The following is a 20039-nucleotide window of genomic DNA, read 5'->3' on the forward strand; positions in this document are numbered from 1 at the left end:
CTTCAGCTTTAAATGTAGGAAAAATAAATAAATAAGATTTATATTGTGCAATAAATATATAAATATAAATATAAATATAAAAAGAGAGAAAGCCGAAAATAAAAATTTTACTGGGTGGTCAGACCATCCCAAATGGTCACATGGGATAACCGAGTCATCTCCAAGGATTTGAGGGTAGTTCGGTGACGACTTTAGTCAAAATTTCAAACGGAAATTCAGGATGGCGAGATCCCACTTGAAGTTTTAAGTTAATTATTAAATCCCATGAACCATATTGCAAATTGGTGTAACTAGGAGAAATTATTTGCATTTTTCCTTAAATTTAATGGGATGATTACTTCAAAACAACTCATGCTCTGCTTCTGCAGAATTAGTACAAACGATGTAGGTCCAAAACTTCTCACCCGAACACACTCAAGCTAAATTAGAATTGAAAGACCTCTAAAACTTTGGAAGGTAAAGTAGATTTTTCCCTTTTTAAGTTAATTGTTAAATCCCATGAACCATATTGCAAATTGGTGAAACTAGGAGAAATTATTTGCATTTTTCCCTTAAATTTAATGGGATGATTACTTCAAAACGACTCCTGCTCTGCTTCTGCAGATTTAGTACAAACGATGGAGGCCCAAAACTTCTCACCCGAACACACTCGAGCTAAATTAGAATTACTACTTACAATCCTACACATAATCTAAAGACATGTAAAGAAGAAAATACAATTCTGATTCCTTCCAAAAAATTGAAAACAAAACTACAAGTGACTACCATATTTTTTAACATGGCTAAGAATCCCAAGATTAAATCACTTTCGGGAATCGGGATTCAATTTTGATTCCTTCTTTCATCTTTCTTATAAAATCATCACATCTTTTGTGTAACTCCTCTGCACTCATCAACTCAGATTCTTCTCCCTCTTCATCTTCTCCTTCTTCTTCAGCTTCACCTTCATCTCCAATTCCTACTGTTGCCAAAGACCGATCTGCCATTTCTTTTTCCTCTTCAACTTCCATAACTACAATTTCACTTGCATCCATGGCCTTATTCTCTGATAATTGAGGTACTGATGGCCGACCATCTTCTTTCTTCATGACATGTTCTTCAGTAAGATCATCCCCCAATGGAGACTTCCCAACCAGACCAGAGTTCTTGACAATGAAAGCAAGGAGTCCATTGCAGAGCAGGAACATATAGTTCTTGTCAACAGTGTAGCTAAAGAGTTTCATGGGAAATGTAGAGATGTGGACATGGAAGGAGTGGAGAAGGAAAGGGAGTGATGAAAATATGATAGATAAGAGTGAGAAAGAGAGGAAGAATCTGATGGCTTTGTTGGGATTGCAGAAGTGGTTGAACTGGCTTGCAATCTGGATATATGGGTGCCTGAAATTGCCCATGATGATGATCTTTGTGCTAACAAGATAGAAGCTTTGAGAGAGAGCGATGACAGATGCTGAAAGATTGGCTGGTATATATAGAGTGAAATGTTAACCACAGTGGTTAACATGGGGTGAAAATTGAATTCCTAGAACCACCCTTCATGGTTTAAGACAGACCAAGTCAGTCAACTACCTCTCTAGTATTTCTTTTGGGTAAATTTCTAGCTGCCTCACATCAAGAAGAATACAAAAGGCATTATTTATTGAATTGAATTGACTCACTTGACTGGAATCTTCCGTGTGAAAAGTAGCCTAAGGCCAATAAAATAGAATAAAGTTTCTTGAGGAAATTTTATGGATGTTGTTATACCATAAAGAAAATGCTTTAATGGGTTCATTTAATTGAATTTTCTTTTGGGTTAATTATTTTTTGACCTCATGAATTATAGTGTTTTGGCACTTTTTCCTCGTGAATTACTAGCCATAACACCTAACCTTATCAAACTACCATCTTATAATAAAAAGCCTTCTTCCGTCAATCAAAGGGGTTAAAATTGACGGTCAACGATCATGTGCAAATCATGTGTCATTTTAATTTTTTTTTTCCACTTTTACCCTCATTTTAAATTGTTTTCATATGTTAGATTAGGGTTTAGGAGGGTATAAGCGTCATTTTCTCGGTCTGAAGTGAGGGTAAAAGTGAAAGAAAAAATTTAATTGAATTTTCTTTTTAAATGGGTTAGTTTATTTCCCCAAAATATACATCTTCAATCTTCAAGTTTGGCATTTTTGGTGTAGGCATGTGGATGAATAGTAATTTTACAGCTTTGTCTAGTAGGTGGTAGATTAATTTGTGGGGTTAATTTAGGGGATGGGCTATCTTAAAGTTTTGAAATTTTTGGGTCGATCTTAATTTCGAGTATGAAATATATAGTACATGTTAGATTGGCATCAAGGCTTGATTTCGGGAATGGTTGAGCTTAAAATTCTGGCCTTTGGGTAGGGATGAAATCTAGTTGGAATAGTAATTGTGGCCTTCTCCATCTCAAGTTCTACTATTGGTAACACATTTTTTAAAGTATTTCTTAAGGAAAAATTGGAAAAATTTCAATAACTTTTTGATTTTTCATCGCATTTGTAATCACTAAACTGAGCTTTAGAAACTCTCAATTTAGTGTATTCAAGTTAAAAAAGTTTACAATGGCACCTCTACTGAAATGCCTCATATGCCCCTATAAAACTAATAAAAATACAAAATTACACTTGAATTAAAAATTTTAAAAACAAAAAAGAGTAGGAAAAAAAACAAAAAAAAAACAAGCGATTAGTCGTAGCTAACCTACAATTAGCCTCAGTCGTGGGTCACCAAGCCCACGGCCGCCCTACCCTTGGGTGGTAGCCGTGGGTCAAAAATGACTTCCACCAATTTTTTTTTTTTTTCTTTTAAAAAATAGGAATATTTTGAAAATTTCCACATCATCTCTTAGAATTTAACAAAAAATCTTAGCCGACAAGTGAAATTGCAATTTTTTTAAACTTAGATTCATTAAATTGAAAGTTTTTAAAGTTTAAATAAATAATTACAAAAGCAATAAAAAAAAATAAAAGAGAGAGTAAAGTTTTCTCAAAAATTTAATTTTTACTGATCGAAATCCACTGCAATCGGAACAGACAATTGAGAGAAGCCATCGATAAAGCTTATGTATCTGAACAAGTCTTAAGTTGTCCGAATAACTATTCGAATACTTATTTCTATCTAGAACCTCCCACATTACAATCGACAAACCACGAAATGAACAAAGATGGGATTGCAGCCAATGCCAATCATCTCATCAAAAGATGTCAAAAAATTATAAATTGATGAATTAGCAAAATTAGGTGGGGGTAACACGAAAGTAGCTTTAATTAACTTTTTCGTTTCTTTTGACTTGTGTTGACCTTAAGTCAATGCTTTTATAATACCTTTGATGTGATGACCGTTTGATTTTCAGATGGATGGATGACTAAGTCATCGGACAGCAGGCAGGGCCCAGTACACTAGAAAATTCAAAAAATAGACTACACGCCGTAAACCTTACGATGATAGTGTGAAGGCTGTTGGGATCAGCTGAACGTTCACATTTGAGCAGGTGAAGTGTACGTGGATGGGCTAGCTTTAACAGCTGGTCCTCTTGTAGGAGGATCAGATATTTGATACGAAAGGAAAAAAAGAAAAGCAAAAAAGTTTTAACCCCCTTTCAATCACATGTGAATACATTAGCATTTCACAAATTAACAATAGACTAACACGCTCCATAATCAACCTGAGAGAATTAAAATCTACAAAAAAAAAAAAAAAAAATCTCACCAACCCTCTATCCTAACAGATAGATGCATGAGCCATCTCAAGTAAGTAGTAAGGGAAGTCACGCGAGCCATCCTCTCATTAAGGGTGAAAAGGCCAGCCGTTATTAATTGTTTGTTAACTGTACTAATGCTAACTATATTAACTGCTAACTGCTTTTAAAAGCGGTTAAGAAAAACTGCTAACCGTCTATTTATATATATATATACATGAAACGACATTATTTTTATATTTAAATATATATAAAAATCTAGAAATGATGCCGTATGTAATAGGGTAGTATCGTATTATCATAGAAACGATATCGTTTTGGTTTTTTTCTTTTATTTTTTATTTATTTTTAATCTTATCTTTTAAAAAATAATTATTAAGGTTATTAACCACTAACTACCAATTAACCGCCTAAATGGTTAAAAGAGACCGTTAGTAAATTTTACTGACCGCTTTTTTACCCTTACCTCTCATTGTGTTCTGCCCTTCTCTCCTTTTGCAGGGGTGATGGAGAGGCTCCGACGTGGCGACGTCGACTCAACACTCTAAAATTGAATCGCTATTGGTTTGATACCAATAAAAAAAACACGGCAGATCCAAGTGTTACCAATTCATTTAAGGTATTAAAGTCAATTTGATAAAGTCCAAATTTTCATAAACCAATAGGGCCAATTTGGTCAATTCGATAAGCCATTTGCTAGGTAAGTTAGCATAATCCAAGAGTCTATTTTTTGTCAGTTTAGTGCTACTCTGAATTTGTGATTCTCGTTAGTCTTCAAAGTATGTTTGATATATGTTTTAGACTTTCAGAGACAAATAGAAGTAGGGCTGACAAAATAGGTACCTGATATGATTCGATTACGATTCACGGGTACCCGTTACACAATTAACCTATACACGAACATGACCCATTTAGCTAAACGGGTAACCAGGTCTGACATGATTAGGACACGAAAATAGCCAAGTAACCCGACACGACCCGTTTAACCCATTTACAATAACTATGTCATATCGGGTAGACACGACCCAACACGACCCGTTTTCTTAACAGGTAACCCAACCCGCTAAAAACCCTAAACCCTAAAATTTTTTTTAAAGAAATTTGTAATAATAAATTAATAATACATGAATACCAATACAATTGTTAATAAAAACATTCACAAAATTAGCAATTTTCAACTCTATAGATATTAGCATGTTAGATAGTTCATTTCCATAATTTCATGTAATGCAATAATGATTTTAGTTTCTTTTTAAGAAGACTCCTTTGCTATGATGACAAGTCTAGATATTATCTGTTTTACTGTTCATATTAAAATTCACATATATATTTAATGGTGTATATATGAAATGAATATGAATCAAATTAGATTTCCCACCACATTTCCATCATAGCAATAAAGAAAATATAATAATAATAATAATAATAATAATAAATAAATAAATAAAAAAGTTAACAAAAACAAAATAATAAATAAAAAAGAAACAAAACTCAAAACTACATCATCATTAGATTCATTACAAATTAGGTTCCTATTGGCCATTATGCCTGGTGTTGTCCACTTGAAGTCTTGAAGGATCCATGATCCATCCCATGTAATCAAAGATATGAATTATGAAACACTACAAATATGCTCATTTTTTGACTTTTTTTTTTTTTTTTCACTAACCGGGTCTGGTGGGTACCCGTCAAACCCGGTTATTGTTCGGGTCTGGCGGGTACTCGTCAGACCCGATTAATACCCGCCAGACCCAAACAATAACCGGGTTTGACGAGTATCCGCCAGACCCGAACAATAACCAATTCTGGCGGGTCGACCCACCAGACCCGCTAGGTAGACCGACCTGCCAAACACGAAATTAACTGGGTCTTAAATGGATATACCTGATTAAGACCCAAACCCGATTAGGCCAAACCTAATACCTATTTTTTTGTGTTGAGTTTGCGAGTCATGTCAAAATTGCCAGTCCTAAATAGAAGCATATGACGAGAAAACTCATTGTGCATGCCATCAACATTTTCTTTGATCTTATGTTGCTTTTCTTTTAATTAGATGATGATGTACCTCGGAGCTCGAAAGGGCTTGGAACCAGACAAATTTTGTTAGGTAAGCTAGCATAACCCAAGAGTCTATTTTTCGTGAATTTAGTGCTACTCTGAATTTGTGATGCTCGTTAGTCTTCAAAGTATGTTTGATATATGTTTTAGACTTTCAGAGACAGATAGAAACACATGGCGAGAAAACTCATTGTGCATGCCATCAACATTTTCTTTGATCTTATGTTGCTTTTCTTTTAATTGGATGATGATGTACCTCGGAGCTCGGAAGGGCTTGGAACTAGATAGATTTTGTTAAATTACCAGTAATTGAAGAGTTTAAGTTGATAAAAAGTGTTAAAAAGTATTTTAAGGCAGTCAGACTAACAACGGGTCCCCTATAAAACAAGGAAAAAAAAAAAAATCATAGGAAACTACCGGTCTCAATAAATGGTTATTTGAGAGAAAATGGACTCTTATATGCTTGTTACATGGCCGACTCATAGCCATATGTTTATTTTTATGTAAAAAGTTGCTTGAGTAACCTAAGGTAATTATTTAATATATTAAAAAAATTAATTTAATAATTAATTATTGTTCTAATATATTTAGACCAAAGCAAAAGAAATAGGATGTACTATAGTCTATAGGCTATAGCTTCTATGGCCCGAAAGAATCGACTTTGAGTTGGCCCATGCACAATGCTTAGAAGCCCAAACATTTAAAGAGAACATTTGTTTCTTTTTTTTTTTCTTTTTTTTTTTGAAAGAAGAACATTTGTTTCTCGAGTGGACTGCCAAGTATCTTGTCATGATTGGATCTGGCTTACATGCTGTTATTAAAATAACAGCATGTAAACTGTAGTTTAATCAACGGTTCAGATTGAATCTTAAAGTTGACTTACTTTTAGAAGTATTAAATAAGAAAGAGAAAATGAAAAGATATTTTGAAAAAATTCAATCTTGACCGTTGATTGAACTACAGCATATATGCTGTTATTAAAATAACAGCATTTAAGCCAAATCCGTCATGATTAACACCCAATCCCCTTCTTTCTTTTTTTTTTTTTTTTTTTTTTTTTTGTGGGTATTAACACCCAATCTTCAATGCTTCTTTCAATTCTTTTTGCCACTTTCAACTTGGAGTCATTGTTCATTATTTGTTCTATAATATATGCCTTCTTCTTGAGATATCCATAGAACAAATCAAGGAATCTAATAGAAGACTTCGACCCTCCTCTTAACTAAAATGGATGCATCAAGGCTGTCCTTTGGATTTCTCATTCACACTTTAGTTTTAGTCAGCTACTTACTTTCCATTTGTGCAAGTTATAATAGGGTACTCTAAAATGGTTGAGCATCTCAGAGGATTGAGGCAAGGAGATGATCTTTCTTTTAGGCTACTAAGTATTAATTGATTGTAATTTTAATCTTCTATATTGAAAAGTTTGTTGGGGTTTGGTTGCCTCCGAAGTTGTTTTATTTTTAAAGAGCTTTTTCAAATGATTTCCATTTTATTGTGTTTGATCTTTTATTGTTCTACTTAATTTTGATGTTGTAGGGGGTTAATATCACTAATTGGGACTATAAGAATAATTGAGAATGCTTTCACTTGGATTAGTGAAAACCGAACAGGATCTTCTCCAGTTCAAATGAACTGGAAAATATCCAGTTAATTATAATGGATGAATATTTTTGTTTTTTCATTTTTTGAAGAGACAAAACTATCTTTACACTATAATCTTGAAGAAGCTTTTCTATCTTACCAAAAAGAAAGTTTTCAAATAAGTTCGGACAGATAATAACTCCCAAAGAAAAGAAGCCACAGATCGCTGCATCAAAATTTAAGTTGAGAAAATTAACCAAAAAAATCATCCCTAATCACTCGCCCTGTTAACCAAAGTGCCACTTGAACAAAGTAATTAAAAAATAAAAGATTATATTAAAAAATCCTCGACCTCACATAGAGGATTTGCCTAGCATTCGACTGCTAATGAGTGTGATAGTTTGTCTAACTGGCCTTTCCAACAGCTCAAAGGGCCAATAGATATTAGACAGCGAGATGAGCCCATGTTCTTTCTTCTCCGGGAGATATCTATTTGATCCACACAAGTCTTCCACAAACAAAAAAAAAAAAACAACTATAGACACATTCTTGGATATATCTCCCATAATTGCTCAAAGCTAAAGCTTCGTTTTTTGTGACCCAAATTGCATGGCTAGACACTTGAATCCTTGCTCTTCTTCCTCTTATTCTTCTTCTACCACCTTCACACCCTCTTCATTCAAGAATGGGACACATCTATCCAGTAGATTCATCATAGTGCCAAGAAAACCACATTCCTCCTCATGGGTCTCTCTGATTCATCCAAGAATCCGTGCCAGAAATCACTTTCAGCTCAAATCCTCAAATGGGCATCCACTCAATGCTGTTTCTTTGCAAGATGGTTCGGTTTTTGGCTTTTCTATTGATCTTTACTATCCCATTTTCTTCTGTTTTGATTAGTTAGCTAATCAGCTTTCGTGCGTTTGCCTTTTTTCGGATTTGTGATTCTCAGGTTTCTGTTTCCCACTTCTTGGTATTGTTCTATGTTAGAGAAATGCGTGTGCATAAGCCCAAAGGAATTGTCTTTTGGTTGTTGATTTGGTTTCAGATTGTTAGTTAATTTCGAGTTTTCTTGTAAGGTGCTTTCTGTTTGCTTTATCACTCATAGAGAGTGATGGAAAACCCTTAATTCACAATGATAATGGGGATTGGGGAATGCTTATTGGATTACTAAACATTCGCTATTTGGCTATATAGTGGTTGGTCTAATAGTAAGTTTTCTAGAAATGAGAAAGTTTTGAACTTTTTTAGGTAGCCCAATTCGACAGTAGAAAAATCAATCTTTTTAATTTTTGAAAGATTCATAGATATTGGTGGATCGGCCACAATGTAGTGTTTATTGACATGATTTTGAAATATTAATGATAACGATTTCACCAAGTTGTGAGGAAGTTATTTTCTTTGGAAGATTAGGTGTGTATTTGGTTTTCTGATTCGCCTCTTCTTTATGTTGGCATTCCATTTATGTGTCTGTAATATGTTCAATACCATTCTTTTTTTTACCTTTAGTTTCTTGAAGTTCAATCTTAGATTGGATTTTGGAGTAGGTACAGCTGGAAGTCCTCTGGCCAAAAAACATATTGAGCCTCGAGGGAAAAAGGGATCCCTTCCATTCTCAGAACTGGACAACGTAGAATCTCACCTCAGCATAACCATTGTTGGCGCTTCAGGAGACCTTGCCAAAAAGAAGATATTTCCAGCACTTTTTGCGCTCTATTATGAAGATTGTTTACCCAAGGTTCCATCCTTCCATTGCTTCATATTGTTGTTTTGTAATGGTATCCATAGTTCTCGATATGAGTTAAACGTTTGGCTATGGCTTACCAGTTTCTACATTTTATCATTCAATTGTGTTTATGCAGAATTTTATCGTGTTTGGTTATGCTCGGACTAAAATGACCGATGAGGAGCTGAGGAACATGATTAGCAGAACCTTGACTTGCAGAATTGACAAGAGGTTCTATTTTTGCTAAACAACTACTTATTTTCTGTTTTCCATATTGCATCTATTGATTGGAGGCAATGACTTAACAGGGAAAATTGTGAAGATAAAATGGATCATTTCTTGAAAAGATGCTTTTACCATTCTGGACTGTATGATTCTGAGGAGCATTTCGTAGAATTAAACAGCAAGCTGAAAGAGAGAGAGGTAATTTGTCTACTTAAGATATAGAATTCAGTACCTTTTGGTTGTATCTCTTGTCTGTCTGTATCAACTGTGAAATATAGCTACTGGTAATTGTCGTTGATGGAGCTTCATATGTTTTTTTTAAGTAGCTGATATAACTAGTTGTTGCATACCTGTTTCCAACCACAGAAAGAGAGAGAACCAAATTCCATTCTATACTAATTAAAACTTACCTGAAATGGGTTATTTATTATGGTATACAGATTTATTGCGGTAACATGAAAGCATATAACTTCAATCCTAATTAATCTCTATGTTGCCCTATTAAATGTTTAGATTAGCATTGACATGGAATTAAACTTTGAAGCAATAAATGACTTGTTATTGAAGCTTACACTTTTTTGTGTTGTGATAATTGTCTGGTAGTGCACTCTTTCAGGCTGGAAAACTGTCAAATAGGTTATTTTACTTATCAATACCTCCAAATATATTTGTTGATGTCGCGAGATGTGCTAGCCTTGGAGCTTCTTCAGAAAATGGGTGGACAAGGGTTATTGTTGAAAAGCCTTTTGGTCGTGACTCAAAGTCATCTGGTGAGCTAACGAGATGCTTGAAGCAGTACCTTGCTGAAGACCAAATATTCAGGTACATTTTTATTATTGCTTTGTGATAATCTGTACCTATAGAGTTGGTGAGAAAATATTGATCTTGTTGATAATTTCAGGATTGACCATTACTTGGGTAAGGAGCTTGTAGAGAATCTCTCAGTGCTTCGGTTCGCAAACCTTATTTTTGAGCCTCTGTGGTCGCGGAACTGCATCCGCAATGTGCAACTGATATTTTCTGAAGATTTTGGTACAGAAGGCCGAGGGGGGTGAGCTCGAGCTCCATATGTTGTGAGATGAAACAAGTATTGAAATAACATTATTATTCTTTCTCAGACAATGATCACTTCCTTGTTTTTGTTTGTGTTCTCAGATATTTTGACAGCTATGGAATCATACGAGATATAATGCAAAATCATCTTCTGCAAATACTAGCACTTTTCGCAATGGAGTCTCCTGTCAGTTTAGATGCGGAGGATATCAGGAATGAAAAGGTATTATCCGGTTTCTTATTTATATTCGTTACCATACAAATAAAAAAAAATTATTTTCTTTACCATCAAGATTGCAGTTTTAATTATTTCTTCTCTGATAATCACCTCTGGCTTTTTGAAAAACTAGCTAAAACTTCAGTGAAAAACTTCTGATAACTTTAGCACTCCTACCCACCTCTCCCAACACACACCACCACCACCACCTTGTCTTTCCACCCCAAATCGAATATGAATTTAGAAACGGTTTCCGAAAGTCCCATGAAAGAGTAGCTTCATTTACGAGGGGATTGTAATATAGTGACCAGTTAGTTGGTCTGGCCTTGATTCAGGTAAAGGTCTTGAGGTCAATGAGACCACTGCAGCTTGAAGATGTGGTTGTTGGTCAATATAAAGGCCACAGCAAGGGTGGGAAATCATATCCTGCTTATACAGATGACCCAACTGTGCCAAACGACAGTCTCACTCCAACCTTTGCAGCAGCAGCTCTCTTCATTAATAATGCCAGATGGGATGGGGTTCCTTTCCTGATGAAAGCTGGCAAGGCTATCCATACTAAGCGGTACGTAAAATTTGTTCTTGATGAGAATCTTTTCTTTTTATGTATGCTGTGGAGATTCAATAAATGGAATGATCTGAAAATGTTGCAATGGTACTCCAGAGCAGAGATCAGAGTTCAGTTTAGACATGTCCCTGGAAACCTGTACAAGCGAAACTTTGGAACGGACTTAGATAAGGCTACAAATGAGCTTGTGCTTCGTGTACAACCTGATGAAGCCATTTATTTGAAGATCAACAACAAAGTTCCTGGTCTTGGAATGAGACTTGATCGCAGCGACCTAAATTTGCTTTATCGAGCAAGGTATATGAATGATAAAGACCTTCTCGTATTTGTTTTCTCTTTTCAAAACAAAAATATTAGTAAACACTCTCAAAACATAAACTTCTTTTATATTTATGTCATATCATAACACACTTTAAAACAAAACACGGGCTAAAAAGCATTAACAAATGGTGACATAAATTTCCTCTGCTTTAATGGAAATGGTTGAAAGAGGTATTATCTTGAGTTACATTATATTTCCCACCCTTTTTTTTAATCTTTGAAGGCAATGTGTTACCCATTGATCTCATTCTTGTTACCAGTTTATATCTTCAGTTAATCTTAATGTGCAGGTATCCAAGAGAAATACCGGATGCATATGAGCGGCTACTCTTGGATGCAATAGAAGGGGAACGGAGGTTGTTCATCAGAAGTGATGAGCTTGATGCTGCTTGGGCACTATTCACGCCATTGTTGAATGAACTTGAAGAGAAGAAGATTGTTCCAGAGCTCTACCCACATGGTAGTAGAGGACCAGTTGGAGCACATTATCTCGCTGCAAAGCACAATGTTCGATGGGGAGATCTCAGCGGTGAGGACTCATGAGCGGCCAAGAGCTTCGATGCTCACAGCCGACTCTTGTTTCTCTTCAGAAGTTGTTTCTTTTTTTAGTGCACGATGCTTTTGTATTACACGCAATCTTATGTATTACGGTAAAAATCATCATATGCTTTGGATATATTATTATTGGATTTTGGATTCAATAATGATTTTCATTCTCACATCAGAAAGTGTGAGAGTGAGAGTATGTAACATTTCTCATAAAAGTTAGTAAGAGCTTTCGTCTCGGGTGTATTAAAAAGGGTTCCGACGTTTTTTTGTTTATTATTTTTTTAGCAGTAGGTCTTCCTTCTTATGATTTTTCCTTTTCTTTTCTTTTTTTTTTTAGTTCTTTTTTTTTAGGGAAAAATGATGGGTTACATCGGAACATATTTGTTAGTTTTGTATATCACAGGGAGTTCTTAGAACATTTTTATACTACTAAAAGCTTATTGCAAATCAGTGTAACTACATGAACTATTTTTGAATTTTTCCATCTTTTTAAACTAAAGGCAAAATTGTACTTTTAAAAAATTTATGGGAGTAGAACATAAATTTTATATGCTGGCAATTTAAGTTAACTATAAATCAAACGGAATGGGGGTGATTGAAAGGGGTTGATAAATCATTAATCCACATTGCAAATTGTTAAGAAAAATGCTTCTTTGACACCCAACAACAATGGTAAACATCAATGACTTTACAATGCACTGTTCATGAGTGGTGAGGAAAAATATGAGTAATAATTAGTATAAAAAAGTGAAAAAGTTGTATTGAAAAGTGATAAAATTTTGTTTTGTAGTAATTTTTTTATTTAAATAGTAGTAAAAAGTGAATAATGTGAAATAAAAAGTAAATTATATGATATAAAAAGTGAGAATGTTTTGATGTTGATTTTTTTGAAAAATGAGATGAAAAATGTGGGAGAATGTGATGTTGTTTAACAAACAACACCCCAATTATCAGATCCACATTGGCTAGCATGGTGTATTTTATGTTAATTATTTTTTTTAAAAAAAAAAAAGTAATTAAAACACGTCATGTTAGTCAGGATAAAATAATTGTGAGAGTAATCAATTTTTAAAGTTTAAGGAGACATTGAAAAATACGTGATAGTTCACGAGGATAAGTGAATTTTTTTTTACAAAAAAAAATTTATTCTTTCTTTTCAACAATCATATTTTTGAAATTAATCTTTAAAGGTGTGAAAATTTTTCTAAAAAAATTATATTATATATATATATATATATATATATATATATTTAAAAATTATATTATATTTTATTTAGTATGTGTCTTTTTTTTAAAAAAAAATTTAACAAATCTTACATTAAAAAACAAAGAGCAATTATAAGATAGAGGGGGTGGATCTTTACCGCTACAAATTGGGATGGAAGAAAGGGGGGAAAGAAGGTAGGAATATAGCTCAAGAAAACTCTTGCTACTACCCAATATACTATATGATGGGCCCAAAAATTTTCACTTTTGTGAATTTTCATAACCTCCCAATTGGAAAAAGCTAGATTAATAAGAAAAAAGTCAAAAATCACTTTCTCATTTTGCCAAGTCCTAGGAGATGGGGTGTTGTAAAGCTGAGATAACTAATAAAAGTCCCCTTCAATTGAAAATTATTCACACCCATTTATTATTATTATTATTTTTGAAGGGATTTATTATGTTTCTTTAAGTAAGGTTAATTTGAGCTTTACTTATGAGACATTACCCTTCCATGAAACTAATTTACAAGAGTAGGGTTTACTATTAATATATAAACGTATTTTTTCCAAAAAATAAAAAATAATAAAAGCACAGCACCCTTCCATGTGTACTTTAGCTCAGTGGTTGCAGAAAATTTATCCTTACAGGTGGCCCCGTGAGTGTAAAGTCCCATGTAAGACTTGACTCTCTTTCCAAAGGGCAGGACCCCTTGAAAGTAGATATCACTCTTCTTCTCTCTTCTCTTTGGGGGTGAATGAAAAGAGGCACGCCACGTGAAAATTTATTTTTTGCATTAAAATATTAAAAAAAAAATTTCCTTCAGTGTGCTAAGCATGCCGTATACTCTAAATCACGGCCCCTCTTTCGGTAAAGATGTGTGAGAGGGCCTCCTCTAAGAACCATTCTCTCACTTCTCTTGTTATTTTGAATAAATTGACATGGTAAAAAATTAAGAGTTTTTTATTTTTTATTTTTTATTTTTTTATTGTCAAGAGCCACAATGCTCAACAGATTTATTGAGCACTCTAACAAATAGCGAAAAAAAAGGTTAAATTGTAAAGCTAGCATTGTGAGATAAAAATACGATATATATATATATATATATATATATATATATATATATATAGCGTTACTCTTTAGAAATAGAGGATATGAGGATTTTACCAAATAATTTGCAAAACCTCATAATGGGAAAAATATGCTAAAATAGTAGAGATTCATAACATGTCCTATAATTCTTAATCATAAGATTACAGGAAATTCTAAAACAAATTAAATAAAGACTCTTAAGCCTTAAGGGATAATAATTAATAATTATTACAAATAAAGACTTATAATTCTTAATGAACAAAAACTCCTTAAAACACCCTAAACTGACAAAAACTCGTAAACTAAATCTTAAATCGATGGACTTAAAGAAAATTAACCCTAAATTTTGCTTAGAGCATTTCCAGCAGCTTTTTCGTCATTTTTTTTTTATATTTAAGGATTCAAACTACTTTTTGCTTTCCTATGTCAAAATATACCCCAATAACTTACCTTAATCATTCATTATATCATTAAATTATTTATTTTTCTAATTATATTATATATATATATGAGAGGAGAGAGAATCGTAAAAGGAGAGAGGAGAGAGTAGAGAAGAGAGAGAAACGTTTTATTTATTTATTTTAATAATCATAAGGATTGCAAATAGTAGAACTCTATACTTTGAGTTTTACTGTAGCGATCATCATGGTTGAGGCTCATTTAGGGACTGTTGTTGAACGTTTTTTGTGATTTTTTAGACATATTCCCTACACATAGGGAACAAACTCCCTTATAGGAAGTCTGCTTGAATGCTCTTACTTATCACTATGCATGTTCAACCTTTATTTATTTATTTATTTATTCAAATTTTTTTATAATTTTTAATTTTTTTTTTTTTAATTTTTAAATTTTTATCACTCATCTACCTAATTAATCACTCATAAAGGACCTCTTGATGCGTTCTACATCATACTATCACATATAAGGTACGACATTGGGCTTCATTTATTAATGTATATTTTGATTGTGGGTTTTTTTTTTTTTTTTGAAAAAGTATTTTAATATGAAATAAATGTTAAAATAATTTTGAGTATATTGTATTTTAAGTTGTTAATTATTAATGCTTTTCTTTTAAAAATAGAAAACAAAAGGGATAAGTAAAAAGCTTTTAACAAGTTTGGGTCATCTTTGAGATAGACAAAATTTGATTTTACTAGGCGGATGAATTAAACAATTTCTCATTAGTACACTTCCTTCTCTTATAAATTGATATATTTTAGCCCTTCTTAATATTTAGGATTGAGAGAGGTTCCCCCCCTCCTCCTTGCCTGTGCGGTTTTTCTCTTGTGGACCATTTTTTACTTGGAGCTTTTTTTTTTTTTTTTTGTTTTGGTTTGATGCCCAAAAGCACTGCTTGTCGTGACTCCGCCTTTCCATCTCCATCCATCGCCTTTTTTCCGAGTCGCTCTCTAGCATCCACGCTCTTGTGCAACTTCCTCACTCTCGGCCAGGATCCTCCAGCAAGCCTTTCTTTGCTCCTTGCTCCAATGGTTGCAGCTATTTTGTGGGTTTTTGTCTTTTTCCTTGTATTTTCTTGTTTGTTTTGTTGTCGATGAATTAAGGATTGAGAGAGTTTCTAAGAGTGAACTAATCTTGCCGATAAATTAAGCTGTTACGGAAGCAATGCAAAGATAAAGTAGACATTGAATTATAGTAGAATTCTATTTAATAAAAATTATATTTTATTTAAGATTAGTTTAAATTAGTTTTGTTATCAATATTTCAAGATTAGACTTATTGTATTAGATAGTATTGGAGTCATAGTATTAGAGTCTACTTATCATTGTTGTTTAGTTGTTTCCTAGTTTAATTGTTAATCCCAAATTGTGTTTGGAAAAAGATTTTTAGATTTCTTGAAAATCTAAAAGGTTAGGTTCCCTTAAAATTTAATGTTTAAGTTCTCTCATAACTTAAAATCTACCCCTGTTATGTACTCTGTGTTTACGGAAATCATTCACATAACATAAGCAAAATAGTGTTTTTACATATCAAAGCCCCCCAATGATAAGCTCTCTTATAATTCCTCGGGATAGGAAAATTCCCCCAAGGGAATGGTGGCCCAAGAGGCTAATTAGCCACCTCTCAATATCAAAGGGTGGTCGGCCACCTCAACTACTCCTTGAAAGATGACTGACCACTCCCCTTATCTCTAAGTGGGGTGGTTGACCACCCCCATAAGGGCTTGAGGTCTTTGGCCATCAAAAAAAAAAAGAAATGATTTAAAGGGTGGTTGACTACTTCTAAGATAGTTATAGGGGTGTTTAGCAATAAAATAAAATGCTATACATTTTCTCAGTTTTACATTTTTAACTTGGCGGTGTAAAGTGTAAATGGTTCATACTTAGGAGTGTAAAAGTGAGAATGTGTAACATTTATTAAGAAAAAAGTTGTACACTACCCCAAGTCAGCTACTGAGGTGGTTGAACAGTTCCAACCACTTTGTCGAGACTAGTCAGCCCACCCCAAACACCTTATTAAGATAATCGACCGCCTCCTCAACCGTAGAAATAGTGGTCGACTGCTCTTCAATGGGGTGGCCGATTACCTTAAAGAGAGGTGCAACAACCTTTATTATTCAATGTTTTTAACTCTTACTATTTAACTCAAAACAGTGGGATTTAATTCCAAAGAATTACGGGGACCTAACGAAAAAGGTTCACAGGTTCAGTTGACAGTGGACAAACCAATTTGTTTTGTGTCTAGTGTGGTGTTGTTATTGGGGGAAAGAGAAGTAGTGTAGGGGGTAGGGCAAATCCATAGGAGGGGTAGGGCTAAAGACCTAAATAGGCTAATAGACAGTCTTTCTTTATAAAGGTAGGAAGTTGTACTTTGCAAAAAGATATTTCAGTTATATTCCATCATCGATTATCGTTGATAAGACGTGAGCATGGCCTCCCCTCCTCCCTCCCTCTTCTTCTGGTCAAAAAGGTCGGGCCCTGTCTTTTTCGGGGCCCACCTCCCTCCCCTTCCCTTCCTGTCTTTTCCTTCCCCATTTCGTACTCTTACCTTACGTCCTCCTCCCCCCCCCCTACGTGAAACCACGCTCTCTCCTACTCCAATTTTTTTTTTTTTTTTTTTTTTTTAGTGTTTGAGCAAGAGACCGTATAATCATATAATTAATTATGATTGACCGTGAATTATAAAATATCTCATTGTTGTTTAAACAAATATGATCTTGTCAATTACTATTCTTCAATACAAGTACGTTCTTAGATTGATAGCCATGATAGTATGTAAAGCAATGTACAAGAGAGAAAAAAGAGTAATTCGTCTTTGTGACTAAAGAGTGATTTGATTATTCTTAAAGAAAAGTTTAAAAGTGATAAAACCATTTTTAATTGTTTTTAAAGATGATTGAACCACCTCAAATAACTTAAGAGAATAGTTAATCATTGTGAACAGTATGCTTCAATCACCTCCGACCAGGCTTTAATACCCAAATTAAAGCTTTGCCACCCCCCAAATGGCCAGTTTTGAATGAGAGAGAATTGAAGGAGATTTCCATCAATTTGTAGCCGGCCCTTTTTTTTCTTTCTTGAGCACTACACCGGCAACTTATTATACTAGAATTTATAGGCATCATTGGATGGTACTCCCTTAGCCAAAATTCTAAAGAAAAAATTATGCATGGGATGTAATGATCACAGATCATATCAACACGTCATGGTGGCACAAGCACAAGGGACAGGGAGCTCACGCTTACTTTGATTTGAGCATGTTGCTTGTGATTTAAAATTTATATATATTTTTCTCAACACAAATCATGGGAACTGATCTCCAATCCAGACCCACCTTCATCAATCATCCTTGTGCTGACACTTCAGTTCAATCAAACCCACCAGTACCAAATCTAGACTCATTGGTACTTGTTTTTCTCCTCGATCACTTACAATTCCTATTTCAACACATCTCACTAGATCCTGTCTTTGTTTCCTGCCTTGAAGCAATTATTTTCTTTTTTTTTTCTTTTTAATAAGCATTGAAACAAATCTTTTCAAACCTAGCTACACTCTAGACAGGATGTAGGAACAATCGAATTTCCCATAATCAAGAGCTACTTTTAGGTATAGTGACAATAATTTCTTATGGGATACCTAAATTTGACTTGAATTTAATATAAATGAGTGGAGTATAAAGTTGATTTATATAAAATGTTATATCCATATCTATATCTTAATACGATTAAAATTTAAATATGTGATAATTTAAGGTTAGTAATTTTTGAAAAAAGATGTGAATTTATTATAAAATTATCTAGTTAGAGTTTTAATGAATTTAACTCGTTTAATTAAATGAATCAAATTATGATTAATCTATATAATCTTATACTCATCCTCAACGCTATCACATCTAACACGCGAATATGAAATGTCACTCTTACTTTTATAGTTCTATTGGACAATCAATAATAGTTGTTTTTGGTTTAATACATCTTAGTCTATTAATTGTTGGTGTAGGATTAATGGAAAAGGGTTCCTTTTATTTAGAGTAATTCTTGCAAAATAGGCAAATATTTTATAATTGTCAAATTTGTTTATTATTAGCGTTTTTTTCCTCTCCAATAGAATAATCATTCTGTAGTTTTTCTTTCTAGTATGAATAGTAAATTCTCAATGAACTCTCAATTCTTTAGTTAAAATTTGGCTAAACACTCACTTTTTTTTAGTAGCTGTGCAAAAGTATCAAATAATAAACTTTCTAAATTTTACTCTAATCTACTTAAATGAAGAAAGAAATAGAGAGCCGGATAAAGCTTGCTTTTTGTAAAGATTAACCAAATTTTGGCTAAAAATAGATTTTAGAGAGCTCATTAAAAATGTTCTAATAAATTCACAATATAAACTTTTTTAATTATTTTTCAAGAGAAAACTATTAATAAATACTTCAAAACATAAAACACTACAAATTATTTTCACTTTTTAAGTTAGACAATTATATATATATTCTTAAGAAAACACTATTTAAAAGCATTATTAAGAAAGGTAACTAATTCTGACAAATCAATTGAGTAGTACAATTAGTAACTTTTCACATAAGTAGATAGGGGCCGGGGGTTCGTGTCACTCATGCGAAAGGAGATGAAGCATTGAGGGAGGACCCTTTCAGGTAAAAAAGGGAAACGTAATAGATAAAAATGATGAAATGAAAGAAATGTATTTTCCCCAGAAATGCAGTGGAAACTGATTACTGATTAGTCAAGTAAAAATCCAGCGAAGCATGTGGAGCATTTGGAAGGTGATCTTTTGACACGAGAATTGAAGACCAGTTTGACTCGTGACCCTGCAGTACTCCATCCCTGCTGTTTTTACAGTGGAAAGCAATGGCACAGTTGTGTCACACAAGTTGCTCATTAGTCATTGCTACGATTCCCTTTCCAGTACTTCTTCTAGGATTCGCAATATCGTGGGTAGGTTTACTCTGTCTTCATGCAAATTCAAACACCCTCCCTCCTAATTCCTCAACCCTACCTCCTCCTCCTCCTCCTCCTCCTCCTCTCACCTTTTTTTTTAATTATAGTTTATGTGTTGTTTGTTAATGAATTTTAGAGGGTGTTTTATATTTTAAAATGACATATATATATATATATATATAAAAGGAGAATGAGTTATTATAAATTTTGAGTTATTTATTAATGTTTTTGTTTTAAAAACAAAAAAAACATAAAGGGGGTACTTCACTTACCCCCTATACTTTCGCGCACTCGCTCATTGTTCAAAACCTCACACTTTGATGT

General features: G+C 33.5%; 2 protein-coding genes across 4 annotated transcripts; one reads left to right on the forward strand and one right to left on the reverse strand.

Moving 5' to 3' along the window:
- Nucleotides 1-526: 526 nt before the first annotated feature.
- LOC132180326 (uncharacterized) lies at nt 527-1468 on the reverse strand. The gene has a single exon (XM_059593118.1). The coding sequence runs from the start codon at nt 1389-1391 to the stop codon at nt 798-800; it is 594 nt and encodes a 197-aa protein (XP_059449101.1). The 5' UTR covers nt 1392-1468; the 3' UTR covers nt 527-797.
- A 6389-nt stretch (nt 1469-7857) lies between these two features.
- LOC132180321 (glucose-6-phosphate 1-dehydrogenase, chloroplastic-like) lies at nt 7858-12245 on the forward strand. Of its 3 annotated transcripts, none has more exons than XM_059593108.1 (10): nt 7858-8192; nt 8899-9089; nt 9214-9308; nt 9386-9500; nt 9919-10124; nt 10204-10353; nt 10458-10578; nt 10908-11137; nt 11237-11437; nt 11752-12245. In XM_059593108.1, exons 1-10 carry the CDS (start codon nt 7961-7963, stop codon nt 12002-12004), a joined length of 1794 nt encoding a protein of 597 aa, XP_059449091.1. In that variant the 5' UTR covers nt 7858-7960; the 3' UTR covers nt 12005-12245. The 3 variants fall into 3 exon arrangements, with proteins under 3 accessions (XP_059449091.1, XP_059449092.1, XP_059449093.1); XM_059593109.1 differs by having other exon boundaries at nt 8905-9089; XM_059593110.1 differs by having other exon boundaries at nt 8006-8192; nt 8861-9089.
- The last annotated feature ends 7794 nt before the right edge of the window (nt 12246-20039 follow it).

The sequence above is a fragment of the Corylus avellana genome, chromosome ca5 (genome assembly GCF_901000735.1).
Source record: "Corylus avellana chromosome ca5, CavTom2PMs-1.0".
Taxonomy (NCBI): domain Eukaryota; kingdom Viridiplantae; phylum Streptophyta; class Magnoliopsida; order Fagales; family Betulaceae; genus Corylus; species Corylus avellana.